At 42.8% G+C, this 18,063-nt stretch overlaps 1 protein-coding gene across 5 annotated transcripts in view; it reads right to left on the reverse strand.

The window, feature by feature from the left end:
• Positions 1-1,801: 1,801 nt before the first annotated feature.
• Positions 1,802-18,063, reverse strand: part of vps13c (vacuolar protein sorting 13 homolog C) — a 52,510-nt gene continuing 36,248 nt past the window's right edge. For 3 of the 5 annotated variants that reach the window (XM_080300669.1, XM_080300664.1, XM_080300659.1), the window contains 10 exons: positions 12,180-12,293; positions 11,952-12,027; positions 11,680-11,843; positions 11,554-11,599; positions 10,962-11,085; positions 7,900-8,014; positions 5,707-5,798; positions 5,494-5,617; positions 5,272-5,355; positions 1,802-2,879 (listed from right to left, as the gene is read on the reverse strand). In XM_080300669.1, coding sequence (XP_080156795.1) covers positions 2,778-2,879; positions 5,272-5,355; positions 5,494-5,617; positions 5,707-5,798; positions 7,900-8,014; positions 10,962-11,085; positions 11,554-11,599; positions 11,680-11,843; positions 11,952-12,027; positions 12,180-12,293 — 1,041 coding nt within the window. In that variant the 3' untranslated portion in view covers positions 1,802-2,777. The remainder of the gene's footprint in view (positions 2,880-5,271; positions 5,356-5,493; positions 5,618-5,706; positions 5,799-7,899; positions 8,015-10,961; positions 11,086-11,553; positions 11,600-11,679; positions 11,844-11,951; positions 12,028-12,179; positions 12,294-18,063) is intronic. The other 2 variants (XM_026175942.2, XM_080300671.1) reach the window with 1 other exon arrangement.

Consider the following 18,063-nt stretch of genomic DNA (forward strand, 5'->3'; position numbering starts at 1 on the left):
CGTTAACGAGCTACCCCGGGACAACACGTTAACGAGCTAACTGTCTCGCTCCCTTGTCCTGTGCTCGGTGAATCTGCGTTTGACTACTCCGCCTAGGCTGCACTGACGAGCGCAGATCCACTGAGCGCTCAACACAGAGAGCATCGTCAGAAGAAAAGTTGATATAATAAATTAAAAACTTTGTATTGTTCGATACATATGTGTACCGAACCGAAAGCACTGTATTGAACGGTTCAATATCGATACAAGTATCGTTGCACCCCTAGTAAAGACTTATCAAAGTGTCTGAAATGTAAAATTCCAACCTCCCCTTTAGTGTGCTTGTTGGGCAAATTGGATGATGTCACTACAGAAACTAATACAGTCCACATGGTTTTTACTGCCCTATGCATCGCCAAGAAAACGGTCCTCATCAACTGGAAAAATAAAAATCTTAATTCTAGCCAATATAGAAACCTAATAATAGATCACATTAGTCTCAAGACAGCTTCTGCCACCACATTACATCAATCTCTCTGGGCTCCTTTGATCGGCTACATCACTTAGCGGGGGTGGGGGGTCGTGGTTTGGTCCCGCCTTCGCCATTGTGGTTGTTGTGGAGGTGTCCCACATCAACCTTGACGCTTAGGGCGTCTGGAGAATCCCTAGGGACGTTATCCCTGGAGGGCTTAACCCAGGGGTTGCGGTCATAACCTGGTTAGTGGCTCTGGTTGCTCTTAGAGAGTGTTCTCCTCGTGGCTGTGTGCAGCAGTGGCGTCGGGTGGGCTCCCCCAGGTCCTGTCGGGCTGGGTGGTCCTGCTGCTGTAGGCCCCGGTCTGGATGGGCCTGGGCTTCCTTGCCTTGGTGGGTGCCGAAGGACGGGGGTGCCTACTGGGGTCAGCGGGAGAGCTGGCCCCAGGGAGGGGCATCTCCTTCTTTTCCTCCCCATCCCCGGCTGCCTCCCTCTTCCCGCTCCAACACACCCACCCACACAAGTAGGGCCTTGGGGTGCGGGTGTGTCACCAGGGTGCAGGGGAGGCATTCCCCCTCTGGCTTCTGCTCCGTGGCTGCTGGGTGACCCCTCGTCTGGGGCTCTCCTCAGCTCTTCCCAGGCGGGTGGCACGGATGCCCCTCCGGTGGTCCTCCTTGAGCCATGCACTCCTCCATGCCTGCTTCATGACGACCCTGAACCCTGGATTGGCAAAAGAAAATTGACGGACCGCTAATCTCATTGGGAAGCTGAGTGCAGATTAGTTTTTGCTTTAGGATTAAATCTTGCTTTTGTTTGTAATTCTTTACAGGTCACAGACTAATATTTGAATCTCAGTCTGTGATGCACCAAGTTAGGACTCATTCTCTCAGATTTGATGAAATATTTTGATAATGAAAATAGTACTTCTCTTTTATGACCTCCTTGTAATTTTAACCAAAGCTTTCACCACCAGGGGGCAGCATGTAATCTGCAGGTGTGTCCAGATGATTTTGGATTGGTGCTGGTGTTATTTTAACTTTTAGTATCCTTTTACCTCTTGCCCCATTGTTACGACTGTTAATAAGAACACCAGGTTAAATAATGAAGAATGCAATTATCATATTTTTTCAGTGTTATTTATTGAGTTGATAAGTTAGATCTGAACTCTTGTAAAGCAATAGAAGGAGGTCAGTCTTTTACTCTGACAATAGTGAACTTAAAGTATATAGTGAACTTTAATCTGATGTCAAATAAAAGTTGAGGGCTGTCATTACATCCCAGAAGCTGCTGTGATATCGCTGATTTCTCACTCATAAAAATCCCCCCAAAAAACAACAATATCCACCAGAAGTAGTTCAATGTCATCTTTATAGAAAATTGTTCAGGTTACAGGTCAGTGTATTTTGTTTTCCTTTCCAATAGAAAAAAGAGCTCCTTCTGCCCAACATCAGCACAGAGACAAATACAGACTTTTGGTTACAGCAAAAAAAACCAATAAAAATAAAGTGAAACGATTTCCTCGTTTCACTCAGCAGGTCTGAAACGATGTAAACACATTCATCTGGTCTTTGAGGAAAAAACACGTTTCATTACGCTGTTTAAACAGACAAAGATCTGCAGGTCAAACTGGAATAGTTAACATTGACTGTATGTTTAAAACAGTGGGATTATTTCATGATAAACTGATGAGATCTTTGTGTTTATTTAACTGGACATGAACAACAGCATTCATATTAGCAATTAGATCAAATAGTCTTTTAGTGCAATGTGTTTTTATGGATTCATCATGGGCGTGAAGTGTTGCAGCTAGCCAATGACACCTCCCCCCAAACAAAACACAACTTAAACTAAAAACAATTAAATACAAATTAAGGTAATAAAACAAAATAACCAACCAGCATATATAGATATAGATATTTGGATGGAATTAAATATTTCTCATAATATTGTGACTTCATTTCTTCCTTCACTGTTCTCATTCAATAGTTTCACAGGTCAACTTTCTTACTCTTCAGAAACACAAAGCTGAGCTTCAAACCGGAACTACAGAAACCAACGTGTGACATCACAGCAGCTGTGTCCAGCTTTTTTGTGTCAAGCAACAAAAAAGAAAACTACAATCCCATAATTCTTTCATTTGATAAGTAAGAGCTTCCCACTGTTAGCATGTTAGCATGATGAAAAAAACCTAAATGTCTGACTGGACATTTTAACTGAACACATGTATGTGCCGGCATAAATCCGTTTACATTTCTTAAAGCAACAGAAACCTTCCTGCAAGCTTTCCAAATATTTACTGTGAATCAGCTGCAGACAGGAAGTGACCTCACTGCTTGTTGCCCAGTTTCAGGAAGCGCTGTGACTTCTGTCTTGCCATGCGATGCTGCCGCTGTGCCATCTGAGCATCAAATATGGCGGTGTGCAGCTTCTGCAGGGAACAAGAGGAACCAGGTTGGGGAGGGTTACATCACGAAACAACACACATCCACACCGAGGCTTTCATTCATACCCAGGTTTCCACCCATACAGACGCTTCACCCATACTGAGGCATCCATTCTGTGATTTTTATTTAAATGCACTAAATTCACCTCAGATTAACAAAAAAACAACTCAACAAATAATGTGAGTATACAGGCCCTTTCCAAAAAATTTGAATATCATGGAAAAGTTTATTTATTTCCATAATTCCTTTCATGACTTTCATAGATTATAGATTCAGGGCCCACAACTTAAATAATTTGAAGTACTGTTGTTTATTTGTACATAATAAACCCACGAACTCATCTACTAAACTCAAAGCACCTGCACAGGTTTTCCCAAGTGTCATTAAATTGTTTCACTTTGACCCAATTGCCTCAGTTAGGTTCAATATGGGGACGACTTCAGACTTGACAACAGGCCAGAAGAGCATCATTGGAACCCTCCATAGGATGGGTAAGCCACAAAGGTTCATAGCTAAGGAGCTGCTTGACTGGCCAGCCTACTCGCCGGACCTAAACCCCATTGAGAATCTGTGGGGTATCAAGAGGAAAATGAGGTCCACCAGAACAAAACAAAGAAGAGCCGTCAGCAAGCATCAAGAACACCTGGGCTTCCATAACTGCCAGGCAACACCACAGGCCGATTGCATCAAGGCCACGGCGCATCGAAGCAGTGATTCCGGCGACGGGATTCCCAACCAAGTATTGAAGATTAACATATCATTTTGAAAATACCACATTTTGACTGATTTGATCCTAATTTTTTCTTTTTTTCCTGCAAAAACTGAGAAGTAAATGGTGATGTCTTCACAGTATTCTAATTTTTTGAAATCCTGTTTTCGTGGGTTTATTATGTACAAATGAACAACTAAGTACTTGAAATCGTTTAAGTCGTGGGCCCTGAATCTATAATCTATGAAAGTTTAAAGTTTTGAATGAAATTATGGAAATAAATAAACTTTTCCATGATATTCAAATTTTTTGGACAGGGCCTGTACGTTAGCAACCCCCCACAGTGAGTGGGGTTAGTTGTCGAGAGGTTTGTGGTAACTTTGTAGCATGACAAAGTAAGCAGAACTTTTTGCAAAATGCAGAAGTGAGTTAGGATTATTATGTAGCACACAGACGAAAGCAGGGTTAATGTGCAACACAGAGGCGAGCGTGGTTAGTTTGTAGCACGTAAAGAGGAAGCAGTGTAATTTGCAATGCCTCAGGTTTGCTCACGCAGACATAAACAGTCTTTGTTTTGGTGATTATTACTGTTTGTTTCACGCTGTTATTGGGGCCAAACTGAGCTCATTAATACTGTTATGTGCTGCACACGTCACACCTGCCTTAGGTAAACACCATAACTGTCCTTATTTACTCCATTAAGTGCGAGTTCGTCAATAAATAGTTAAAACCTCCTCCTGTCTCCTGCTTTCTGTGCGTCTCTGATGGAATTTGGTTCCGTCCTCCTTACAATTTGAAATCCCACCAGAAGCTGTTCAAAAGTGGAGCGTTTAATCTGGACCTGGTCTTTTATTTTGAAAATTGACATGAATGCTAATGCTGCTCTTGTGCCGGACTTCTAGCTCTCACCTACTGTGTAGCTTGATGCAGCTTCGATAAATAATCGACCCAAGAGGTTTACAATGAACAGTGTTCAGGCTTTCCTTAGCCTGCTTTCAGTTCAAGTTAATAATGTTACGGCTGCGTGCGCTCTCCAAAATTATGACTGCACAGGAGAGCTCTGAAACTTTAAACCAGATACATTTAAATATTAAAGCTTGCTGTCCCACAGCCTGATACAGGAGATGAGGAAATCACTTTAGTTTGTCTGCAGATCAGAGTGAGACTAAATTGACTGATTTAGCAGGTATGTGTGTGTGTTGTGTTCTAAGAGCTGCATGTTAAACAGTGTGAAAGAGACTTAACAGCACATTAGAATTAAATGTAAAAAAAAAAAAAAGAATCTTCAAATGGATACATGAAAATTTCACTAACAATGTGCTGTTGCAGATAAATCTGCTGGTTTTACAGCTCTGCAGGGAACCAATGTGAAACATTTTCCTCCAGCAAACAGTCTGTAATGCACTTAAACCAGCTACGACAAAAGAACAACAGAAAGTGGACTCTGAATATAACCTCGTCCCAACCAGGTCATGTATTCAGCATGAGTTACCATGGTTACACTGACTTTAAACTTGACACAGCACACTTTGCCATTACTCTTGCTTTGTAGTCCTCCACATGCTACTGTAAACGAAGTTGAGCAGGAAGCTGCTATCAGCTTTGGTCCATATTGAAGTCAGAATGTGCTGCAGCCTCACAGACCCACACACACACACACACAGTACCTGAGCAGTGTTAGGGTCGTTGAGCTGAACGCTCCTCACAAACTCTTGACCATCTCTCTTTGAAAACGACAGCTTCTGCTGCTCCTGAGACACAAGACATTGAAATGTAACATGGTTACAGGATGTGACCTCACACCTAATCTTAATTGTTACCTTCCTGATTAAACAGCAGACAAATGTGGCCGATGAATTCGAGTTTTATTCAGAGGTTTATTTTGGTACCTTGCTGTAAATCTTCAGCTCACTTCCCACCACAGCCGGCGGTCGACAGATGTTCTCATACAAACATTCCCACTCTTTGTTGAAATGACCCACAAATTCTATCTCCTTAACACACAAAACCCTCCTGCAGAAAAACAACAATGACACCGTAAGCAACGACACATGCTGACAAGCAGCAACGAAAAAACACAATAAAATAACAACAGGTTTTACCTGTTGGTGACGATGATGTTGGTCTTTCTGTGTCCAGGATACAGACAGTGATCTCTGAACACTTCACCCTCCAGCTGTTTGATCTCTGATCGCTGGAAACACAAAGACTCCCAGGTTTTATTTACCGACCACCTGCGGTTTGAATCTGAACATTATACATGAACATAAGGTGACCCCGTCGTTCAGTAAAACCATACAGGGTCCACACTGATGCACCAAGAGGTGGATTTTACCATGCGGTGTAGCTCGTTGCTGGATGACTTCTAGTTGAAACAAGGACATTTAACAGTATGAAAGAATCGGCTATATATAAAAGGAGGAAGCAAGCTGACATGTTTGATTGTTTTGGAGATTCTGAAGGTTCAGGTTTGGCATTTTTGTTGCTGGCATCTATTTTTATTTGCGACAGGACTTCATAGCGAAGGGAAGGATCTGTCTCAGAAAAAAAAAAAAAAGATTAACCAAATCAAAGATAGACCTGTCCTAAAATATATCCTGCTTTTTCATAAAAGGAACATAATCTTGCATTAAGGACATCCTGAAACCAACAAACGAGACCTTAATCTCACAGGAAAGTATTTATTCAGACTTATATGAGGTGAGAAGTAGAGCATCTTTCTGAAACACTTGCAGTCCAACTATACGACTATTTGTAATAATCCTTTAAAAACACCGTTCTCCTTGGAGAACCCCAAACTTTTTGTGCAGATGCCAGATGGAGGAAATTCTGAAAGCATGACACCAATGCTTCGATTAACAGCAGAAATGTTAATAAGCGTGAAAAGTGATCCCGTTTTGTGGAATAAACCATAACTAATTAACCAGTGAAGCAAACCCACCACCAGAAGAAGAGAGAGGAAACTGTGGACGTATCAGAGGAGCTATACACACACTTCTATATGGCCGAGGATGCTAACATGTTGCCAAGCACACTAAAAGACGTATACGCAAACCAAACACGCCCTCTGAGAGAAATCTGACCTACTTCAAAAGAAGGATCGGAACCAGAGTGTGTGATAGCGTGATTCTGTGAAAGCACGTGTTAGTGAGTCGTTACTCTTCTAACCACATGCTGACAGTAAAGGCGACAGCCCCGCCCCCTCCCACCAAGCCCTGCATTTGGAAAAAGAAAGGTGTGAGTAAGAATTTTTATTAAACACAAATCTTACAGACAGCGACACGCTCTCAGCTGACAAACACTCAGAGGTGACGTTAGTGCAGACACAACAGAGGTCATGCAGACTGAGTCGTACAAAGAGTACATCATCACAAAGACACAAATATTAAACAGCAAGTGTTCATATACAAGTTCAGAATGAATTTAAAGCTGACGCTACAGAACGATACAAAAATATCGGTAAGCTCTACACGGACATGTATCTCAGCTTTATAGCAAAATAATTTCACCACCTGCTAGTCTTGTCTGAATAAACAATATGTAATAAATGGCTATAAACAAAAAGGGTCATTTAAAAACTATTGTTTATAAACAGAAATAAAAAACTAAAAGCAGAAATGTTTTGTGTAGAAAAAGTAATAAACTGAGAGCTGAGTGTAGAAATGTTTGAGGTATGAGAAGAGAGATTAGTTTTGGCATGCATAGAAACCTGAATCATCTCAATATCCAGAATCAATGTGGATATAACAATAATATAGACTATTATAGAATATTATAGGATGAGGAATTGAACCATAAACATTTTATTAGTCATAGACAGGATTATAGTCTTTCAAAGCACTTGATTGATAAGTTGATCCGCCCAAACGAACACGATTATTCCTCCTCAGGCTGCATGTGGCACCAACACAAGAAGAAAAACAAAAAAGAAAGAAAAAAAAGGGGTTAGAAGCACAGACACACAATATATTAGCAGCTCCAGAATAAAGTTTTTCTGGTGTGTTTTCCAGCAGCTGAGATCTGATTCCTCATATCTCGTTTCTCCTGCTTTCTGATGTCTGCCTGATTGCTGGGTGTAGACTGTGTTCACAGTGAATGTGTGTTTTGGCTCAGCTTGTTTTTAATTCATAAATATCCGGAGTGTGTGTTCAGAGCTGCTGCTGTTTTGGATTTTTATCTGCTGATTGGTTTTGGGGCAGAACTGTTTTTGTTTTTAACAGCAGAAGACCACACCTGCTTCCTCTCAGCAAGCAACATCGGGTCATTATGGAGCAAAACGGTCAAAGCGATCGAACCTGGAAAAGGTCGAATCCCTGCGACTCGGTCAGGTCATACGGCCTGATGATCCCATCCTCCCTGATCAGACGCACCGGCCGTAGCTTGGTCACTTCCTCTGTCGCCTCGGCCGCCCTGAAATCACAACACACGCGGGAAAACAGAGACGCACTTGAAAAATTATTCTAGTGCTACAGAAACTGAAACAGACTCATTTCTGTGCCTTCCTGCTGAAGCTTAATAACTTCATATGGTGGAAGTGAAGTTGAAGCATCATCAGTCGGCATGCTGACTAGTCGTTTCTACAAAATGAGCCCTGAGAGTTGGATCTGCTACAACCCCGTTTCCAAAAATGTTGGTGCACTGTGCAAAATGTACAGCAAAACAGAACAGTCATCTGCAAACCATTTAAAGTCTGTATTTAACTGAAAATATCTTAAAGGTAAGAGATCAAATATTGAAACAAACATTTTTCTCAGTTCTTGAAAGCTAAATGGACGCGTTTAATGTTAACTCTGTCCCCGTAGTGACGAATTATGTCACTATTAATAAAGCTAGGGCTTGTTTCCAGATTGTTCCAAGAGCTGCTGCACGGGCAGAGACCTCACCCTCGTCTGATGCACACCAGGTCAATTTGAAACCTGCCATAGACTTTGAGGCGGTAAAGAGTCACTCATTCTTCTACCAACACTTGCTGTGCTTTTGGAAGCCAAACAATTTTCTATTTCACTTATTCAGCAGAGCCTCCTGTGTGTATATTTCCAGTGGCTGTTTATGAACAGAGAATTATGGATTCTGTGGATCTTCTAATGTTGTTAAATTCATTCTTTAAGAAGTACTTTTTCTCTAAATTGTAGAAACTACTGCATCTATCTGTCATTTTGTACCACTGATTACACTCAGTGTTGTCTTTTTTGATCCATTTTCAGTCAAATAAAGATTTTAAATGTTTTCCTTTAACTTCATATTTGTCCTAACCTTTTTGGAAACGAGGTTGCAGTTCAACCCTGAAGCGCATTCAGAGTGAAGCAGGTTCATTTCTAATGCGCACGATGCTGCGAGAAGCTTCCGTCAGGTGCGATATCTCACCTTTGGTGACCTCTACAGTGACAGCGTGAAACGGTAACATTCAACAGGTTATCATGAACCGACTGACGTGTCACAGGACAGATGTGTCCTCCATACGGAGGAGGGGGAGGAGGATGAAGGTTGATAAGGTTCCTGGGAAATGTTTTGGGCATTTCAAAGTATTTCTTTCTACTTAAATGTGTGGACAAAAGACTAGTTAAAGACAAAACGCAAAGGTCACTGCTGATGTACACAGAGTTGTTCTACCTTTATCCCAAATATCTCTGTCCTGATAGAAGAGCATATAGAAGACAGATGTTGATATCCAAATAGGGGAATGTCTTTAGTAAGAATGATTTGCATCCCTCCGGTAGAGCGCTGGCCCAGAACCTTCATGAGACACTTGATATTATTATTTGTCACCTGCTTCCTAGTATCTATAATTACTGCCACGTATATTTTAAATCTGAACCATCGCCTAACATGTTCAGAATGTACTATGTAGATGGAAATAATCAACTAGTATTTAAAAATATTTAGCAGTACTTTGAACTTTGCAGTGCAGTTTTCTCTTTGATGCAGCTCAAAGCTGTTTTTAGTGCGAGCGTCACCTCAAACAAACCAACACCGTGGCTGTTAGTGTTTCTTTACACAATCAGTATGAACCAAGGTGCCAAACTCAGGCTGGAAGAACCATGTGACCATTCAGTCAGCCAATCCCTGAGGAGAGACCAGGTGATGCTTTGAGATTCACTGGCAGGTGGGACAACAGAGGTTACTGCAGACTTTAAAGTACTCAGTGGTGAGATTAAGGTAAGTGTATACAGAAACTCATCTGTCCTCGGTTATATACCTGCAGAAACGTCAGCAGGACGTGAACACAGTGTTTCCCATAGATTAGCAGAGATGGGTTTGTCCACACGGCCTCTTAATGAATCAATAAATGTATCTACACATATTTTATGAGTGACAAATAAATAACTGATCAGCTGCCTCTCATCCTGTCGATTAACTCTAAATCCATCATCGTGTTGCCGCAATGCTGGACAGCCAAACCCACAGGGAGGTCGGCAATTTAGAATCACCCTAAGCCCAATAACTGCATGTCTGCACGACTGGAGGACCCATGCAGACAGCCCAGACAGTGGATTCAAACCTGGGACCTGAAAATAGGGATGAGGGTGTGAAATAGACTGTGGAGGGACGAAGACAGAACAAATGCTAAAAAGAGTCGCCACACTGGCTGGTTGTTGACACAGGGTGACCTGCTAAGGTTAAGTCTACGTGTGGGAAACAACGGAAGGGAAACTGCGAGGACCAAGCAGACAAATGTTTTCAATTTTCACGATGTAAATGCATGAAGCACTTCGGATCTCTTTACAAGCAGGACCTGTGACTCTCCTCGGGGGTGTGGCTTTCTGAATCACAATGCTGCCACGAGCTGGTGGGTTTAAGAAAGGGGAAGGGGCAGCAGAGGCAGACTGATGGTGGGTGACATGATGAGCATGAATCAGTTTAAACTCTTGACACGATGCAGCGACTTACCGTCCATCTGCCGCAACAGTCAACATGCAAACGTCAAAGTGCTGCAGGTTAAAGCTCGACCCCCTCGCTACTGCTTCATCAGGTCTGATCAGGTTTTATCTGGTGCAACAATGAATGCTACCCAAACATTTAAAAAGGGGAAAACTAGTCCTGAACCTCTGTAACAGATCTACAGTTCAGCTCTCAGGCAGCGATTAAAGAGTTCGGCTTTAACATGCTTCATGTGAAATACTCACACACCAAAACAGCAAGAAACCAATGAACAAAACTCCCGGCAACAACGACACGAGACAGAAAACAAAAGCAGAAATTAGTGAGCAGACAAACAACACATTAAGAAGCACACAGAAAACACAGGAAGTTCTTCAGTCTGCAAAATACTGGAGACAAAGTACGAATAAACAGAGTCACTGACAGACTGAAGAGTGAAAATAAAAACTGGACACGGACGAAAGCTTGAAGCAAATACCTCTGGATGCCCTGGAAGGTGCTGCTGGCCATGTCCACGATGCCGCCTGTCGGCCGAGCCACCACCCCCACCAGACCTTTACCGATCCCCTTAAAGAAACCCGCTGCTCCCTCCTTCTTCGCTCCTACAGAGAAAGACAGAGTAACTGCTCTGATCCTCTGCAGCTCCAGAGTCTACATTTGCAGTTTTGGGTTTTCTTGCATTTCTCTGACAGAAAGGGGATCTAATCTAATTCAGGTTAGTCTGGGTGTTGAATTTCATCATCACTCACAGTAGTGTACTGCACTCTGCTGCAAAGAACATGTTTCTGTTTTCCTTCAGATGGAGACTCTACAGGTGAATATGGTCAAAATGTAACTAGTAAACGTCACTATGCGAAAGCTCAAAGTTCGTATCTGCTGTAGATTTGCACCAATTTGCATATATTTACAAAAGACATATGGGCACACTGGATAAAGCTGGGTTCAACATTCATGGTAACATTTTGTCTGTCTCCATCAAGCAAAGTCTCTCTGCTCTCTTCTTTTTCCCTTCACCCCCAAACTGAGTGTTTGCAGCAGCAGTGTGGGTTTCACGGCAGAGGAGCACGTACCCTCCACAGGTTTGGTGACGATGCCGGTTACTCCGCCCACGACTCCCTGCAGAAACAAGAACTGTTACTGAACTGCATCGGGCTCACATCAGGACACACAAACCTCTGAACTCTGTCACTCTGTACCTTCAGCAGTCCTTTTCCTCCTTTAGCCAGACTTTCTCCAAAGTCTTTGGGTGGTCGGTTCATCTCCTCACGTCGCTTCTGTTGGTACTCTTTATCCATAGTGATGGCTGCCAGACCTTTACCAACCGATCCCGTGATCTTGGAAACCATGCCTGCGGCGCCACCTGCACGAGGAATCAGCTCGCTAATAATACTGATCGCAGTGGTCATCATCTGTCCTGGTTGGCATTAAATCAGTCACTGCGCATCCATCATGCCTCTGGCTTTCTTACCGACTGTGTGGCCCAACAGGCTGCGGACACCGATCACAAAACCTTCAGCAAACTCCTCCGGACCCTGAACGGCTCCCTGACAAACACAAACCACTTTTATTTCATCTGGATTCTCCTGCCTGTCAGTTTCTCAGCTCATGATCCAAAAATAAGACTGACATCAGAATCTTTCCTGGTAACTATCAGAAAAAAGTCGATTACGTCGTCGTGTAGTTCAGGATGAGTTACCTGGAAGGGCTCGTAGAAGAAGGCCTCCACCCCCTCAGACAGACCTCGGATCAGTCCAAATGGATTTCCCAGCACGTCCAGACCCAGAACCAGAACATACATCTGCTTCAGGAACTGCAGGCAGAGAAAGACACCAGGTTTTCTTTCTTGAGATTTTAAAATACGACCAATGGTGCCCCCCAGCCTCGTTGTAGATACACCTATGGCATCAATTTGAAAATCCTACGTTGCTTCGTTCTCAAGTTATCGCATTCCCAAAGTTAGATGCCCGTCAACCTTTTACAGCTGAGGGGTAAAAACACAGATTATCTGCCTTTTGCTTCTGCAGAGACGCTTTCAGAATTTAACACAGGTTTAATACTAATGTCCACGTGATCAAATTTGTTAAATGTTCATCATCATCATCATCATCATTTATTTATTTATATAGCACTTTAAAAACACACCTGGTAGACCAAAGTGCTGTACAATACTAATATGCACATAGTAATAAAACCAGACAGGGGTGCAACGATACACAAAATTCACGGTTCGGTTCGATACTTTGGTGTCACGGTTCGATATTTTTTCGATACAGAAAAAATGTTCATGCCTTTTTAATTTGTCATTTATTAAAATTATAAATATATATTTTAACTCAAAAGTACAGTTTTTAAATTTAATGTTGCTGAAACAAAAGTAATTTAAAAAAAAAAATCTATCTCAGGGCTCTCAAAATTTCAAAATCCCTGGTAGCCCTTCGGGCAGGGACTCTTCAGTTTTTGGTAGCCCAAAATAAATGTAAGTAGTCCGAATAAAAAAAGAGAGCAATTTTTTGATTGATGTTTTGTTTCCTGTTTTGTTTCCTTTACAATATTATACATTAAAGTATAATATTGTAAAGGAAACAAAACATTAATCAAAAAATTGTTGAAAAACAAATTACAACATTGTATAAAAATTACAATCATCAACTCAAATATTTGGTTCTAATTGAACAGAAATTTCTATGAACTTGTAAGAACTGTGTAGGACATGAATCAGTCTGTGTCAGATCCTGAATTTGAAATTTCCACTGAAGTCAGGGGTAAGAGACAAGTGGAACCAAGATCGAGGCCATTTGCTTTTTGAAGTTTGCAAAGACTGCTACATTGTGCCAGTGGTAGTTCACTCTTTGCAACATAGTAGCTGTTTTAAACTGACTTTCAGGTTTATTTTTAGTATGTTATTTGCAATTGGTGTTTGTTCTGGGAAAGATAATGCAGACTGAGCAATAATGCATGGGTTCTAATGGGGGCCTTTCTTAAAATGACTGGTCCCAGTAACAAAGGCGCTTGTCGACTCAGAAATCGAGAGAAAACCAACAACACACCCGGCAGAACATTATGTTATTTACACGGGTGCACATCCGCATGTGCGCATTCACTGTCAAAATAAAAGACGCACACCAGATAAGTTGCAACGCGCGTTTGCGTCCATATAAAAAGCAGTATTTTTGTCCTAGAGTGGGATTTTCACGGCACATTCCGCACCACATCTCTGTGCGTTCATCATTTGTTTGAAGCCAGCTCACCTCCTGCAACCACTTTTCCGAGAATACGTGCTTCTTTTGTGGTTCGGATTCCTTCTGACATTTGTTTGGAGGTGGAGGAACACCAAAGTAATTGCTCAAAGGAGCTTCTTCGACATCTTTAAGAGTTTTAAACAAATGTCTGTCCTCCTCCAGAAAATCTTATGTACGCAAACACGCGTTGCAACTTCATATCTTGTGCACGTTTTTTTTTTTTTTTTTGACAGTGAATGCGCACCTGCGGACCACTTATGTGCAGCCCTGGTTATTTAGCTCGTCATATTGCAGCCACAGAAATTCTTTTGTCCATGAAACCATAAAGCTGCACTTTCTTTTTGCCTCATAGTCTGATTTGTCATAACTTTTCCGTTTTGTGGTGAACTTTTCTTTGGCTGTCACTTCTTCACCCTGACCTGTCTTATTTGGCTCAGCAGAACTAAAATATATATCCTGCTGCTTTTACACACGCACACATAACGGTCAACGATTCTCTGCGCGATCAACCTCCCATATGTTTAAGCTTGCTGCGGGAGAGTTCACTTGTCATGTTTGCATAGTAAGCTAACAATAAGACGATGTCAGAGGAATTGGTGCGCAAATTATCATCACTCACAGATCAGTGCTGTCGCTCTCTATACACAGTTCGCGCAATTGCAAAGTGAAAGCAAAAAACAAGCGCAAATTCAAACGCGATTTCAATATGTCACATATTGACAGTGGCTCACCGATGCCAATGACATAATTACCCAGCTACATTTCCGAAAGAATGCAAAAGCATTGACATATATTTTTCCTTCCTACAACAGCCCGACGGGCAGGGAAGAGATAGATTTTGGTAGCCCGACTGGAAAAATCGCTAGCCCCAGGACGTCGGGCTAGTGATATTGCAAGCCCTGTATCTGATTGAGGAATCACTCATCTTTGGAAAAGAGAGTTTATTACAGAGAAATGGCTCTTTCCAAAATAAAAGCTATACTATACGCTTCTTCTGGGCTATATTCTCAGCAGCATATTGTAGCGGGTCAGGGCTGTTTGTACAGTTATGTTTTGTTTATGTTGCCATAGTGACAGGTGACGCCCTCTCGCTGCGACGGTGTGTCCTTCCGGGGTCAGAGGGCGCCCTTTGTGTTGGTGTTGTTGTTGTTGCTGTGCGGCTGCCGCGCTGAGCAGTTAGCTAGCGGCAGTGTTCTTCTGCAGATGTCAATAAACGGCTGTGCTCCCTGGCTAGCTAACGGGAAGCAAGACCAAACGACACCTCCGTCTCCTCCTTGTCTGAGCTCGCCACAATATTAAACATATCAGGTCCCCATAAGGAGAATCCTGTGCTAACGGCTGTCTAAATGACTCGGGTAAAGTTTGTAGCATGCTTGTTGTTTTTGTCTGCTTCCACTTGTCTTTGCACTAGGATGATGTCGGCGTAAACGTGCAGTCATATTCGTTGTGTTCCCACTAGTGCTGTCAGCGTTAATCTCGTTGAAATGACATTAACGCCACAACACGGCAAATCTCTGTTAACGAGCTACCCCTGATCGCCTGTGCGTGGGGCTAGACGGCCAACACGTTAACGAGCTAACTGCGCTAACACACTAGTTCCCACCCATGTAATTGAGCATTGCGTGGCACATCCAACATACTGTTTTACTTTTGTCTATGACGCGCTTACCTTCAGGGTCATATGTCACATGAAAACCAAAATAATTCCAAACGCCAGATCTGAATGAGGGTGGGGGAGATTCAATTTGCCATGTTGCAAGGAGAGCTTAACTTCTGTCTCGCTAGCTTGCCCTGCGCTCTTCCTTCTGACGATGCTGTCTGTGTTGAGCGCTCAGTGAATCTGCGTTCGACTACTCCGCCTAGGCTGCACTGTGGAGCGCAGATCCACTGAGCGCTCCACACAGACAGCTCAGACAAGGAGGAGACGGAGGTGTCATTTGGTCTTGCTTCCCGTGAGCTAGCCAGGGAGCTGCTCAGCGCGGCAACCGCACAGCAACAACAACAACACCACACAGGGCGCCCTCTGACCCCGGAAGGACACACCGTCGCAGCGAGAGGGCGTCACCTGTCACTATGGCAACATAAACAAAACATAACTGTACAAACAGAACCCCGAACAGCCCTGACCCGCTACATAGCCCCCACCTAAGGGGTCAGTCGTCCCCGACGACCCCATTACCCCACACAAAGTCCTGCAAATGTCCAGGTGCCTTCTTTTGGCGCACCGGCCGGTCATGACCGGCGGGGGAAAAGTCACTCGGGTCAGAACATGGGGTGCCACCATCATCCCACTTCTGACACCAATGTGGCGAGCTCAGACAAGGAGGAGACAGAGGTGTCGTTTGGTCTTGCTTCCCGTGAGCTAGCCAGGGAGCACAGCCGTTTATTGACATCTGCAGAAGAACACTGCCGCTAGCTAACTGCTCAGCGCGGCAACCGCACAGCAACAACAACAACACACAGGGCGCCCTCTGACCCCGGAAGGACACACCGTCGCAGCGAGAGGGCGTCACCCGTCACTATGGCAACATAAACAAAACATAACTGTACAAACAGCCCTGACCCGCTACAATATGCTGCTGAGAATATAGCCCAGAAGAAGCGTATAGTATAGCTTTTATTTTGGAAAGAGCCATTTCTCTATAATAAACTCTCTTTTCCAAAGATGAGTGATTCCTCAATCAGATACAGGGCTCGCAAAATCGCTAGCCCCGGGATGTCGGGCTAGCGATTTTGCAACCCCAGTCAGGCTACCAAAATCTATCTCTGCCCTGCCCGTCCGGCTATTGTAGGAAGGAAAAATATATGTCAATGCTTTTGCATTCTTTCGGAAATGTAGCTGGGTAATTATGTCATTGGCATCGGTGAGCCACTGTCAATATGTGACATATTGAAATCGCGTTTGAATTTGCGCTTGTTTTTTGCTTTCACTTTGCAATCGCGCGAACTGTGTATAGAGAGCGACAGCACTGATCTGTGAGTGATGATAATTTGTGCACCAATTCCTCTGACATCGTCTTATTAATCGTTAGCTTACTATGCAAACATGACAAGTGAAATCTCCCGCAGCTTAAACATGTGAGAGGTTGATCGCGCAGAGAATCGCTGAGCTTATGTGAGTGCGTGTGTAAAAGCAGCAGGATATATATTTTAGTTCTGCTGAGCCAAATAAGACAGGTCAGGGTGACGAAGTGACAGCCAAAGAAAAGCTTACCACCAGCCACCGTACAAATCAGACTATAAGGCAAAAAGAAAGTGCAGCTTTATGGTTTCATGGACAAAAGAATTTCTGTGGCTGCAATATGACGAGCTATATAACCAGGGCTGCACATAAGTGGTCCGCAGGTGCGCATTCGCTGTCAAAAAAAAAAGAAAAAAAAAAAAAAAAAACGTGCACAAGATATGAAGTTGCAACGCGTGTTTGCATACATAAGATTTTCTGGAGGAGGACAGACATTTGTTTAAAACTCTTAAAGATGTCGAAGAAGCTCCTTTGAGCAATTACTGTGATGTTCCTCCACCTCCAAACAAATGTCAGAAGGAATCCGAACCACAAAAGAAGCACGTATTCTCGGAAAAGTGGTTGCAGGAGGTGAGCTGGCTTCAAACAAATGATGAACGCACAGAGATGTGGTGCGGAATGTGCCGTGAAAATCCCACTCTAGGACAAAAACACTGCTTTTTATATGGACGCAAACGCGCGTTGCAACTTCTTATTTGGTGCGTGTCTTTTATTTTGACAGTGAATGCGCACATGCGGATGTGCACCCGTGTAAATAACAATGTTCTGCCGGGTGTGTTGTTGGTTTTCTCTCGATTTCTGAGTCGACAAGTGCCTTTGTTACTGGGACCAGTCATTTTAAGAAAGGCCCCCATTAGAACCCATGAGAAATGCAAGAAATGCATTATTGCTCAGTCTGCATTATCTTTCCCAGAACAAACACCAATTGCAAATAACATACTAAAAATAAACCTGAAAATCTGTTTAGAACAGCTACTATATTGCAAAGAGTGAACGACCACTGGCACAATGTAGCAGTCTTTGCAAACTTCAAAAAGCAAATGGCCTCGATCTTGGTTCCACTTGTCTCTTACCCCTGACTTCAGTGGAAATTTCAAATTCAGGATCTGACACAGACTGATTCATGTCCTACACAGTTCTTACAAGTTCATAGAAATTTCTGTTCAATTAGAACCAAATATTTGAGTTGATGATTGTAATTTTTATACAATGTTGTAATTTGTTTTTCAACAATTTTTTGATTAATGTTTTGTTTCCTTTACAATATTATACTTTAATTTATAATATTGTAAAGGAAACAAAACAGGAAACAAAACATC

This window comes from Astatotilapia calliptera, chromosome 1, assembly GCF_964374335.1.
Source record: "Astatotilapia calliptera chromosome 1, fAstCal68.1, whole genome shotgun sequence".
Taxonomy (NCBI): domain Eukaryota; kingdom Metazoa; phylum Chordata; class Actinopteri; order Cichliformes; family Cichlidae; genus Astatotilapia; species Astatotilapia calliptera.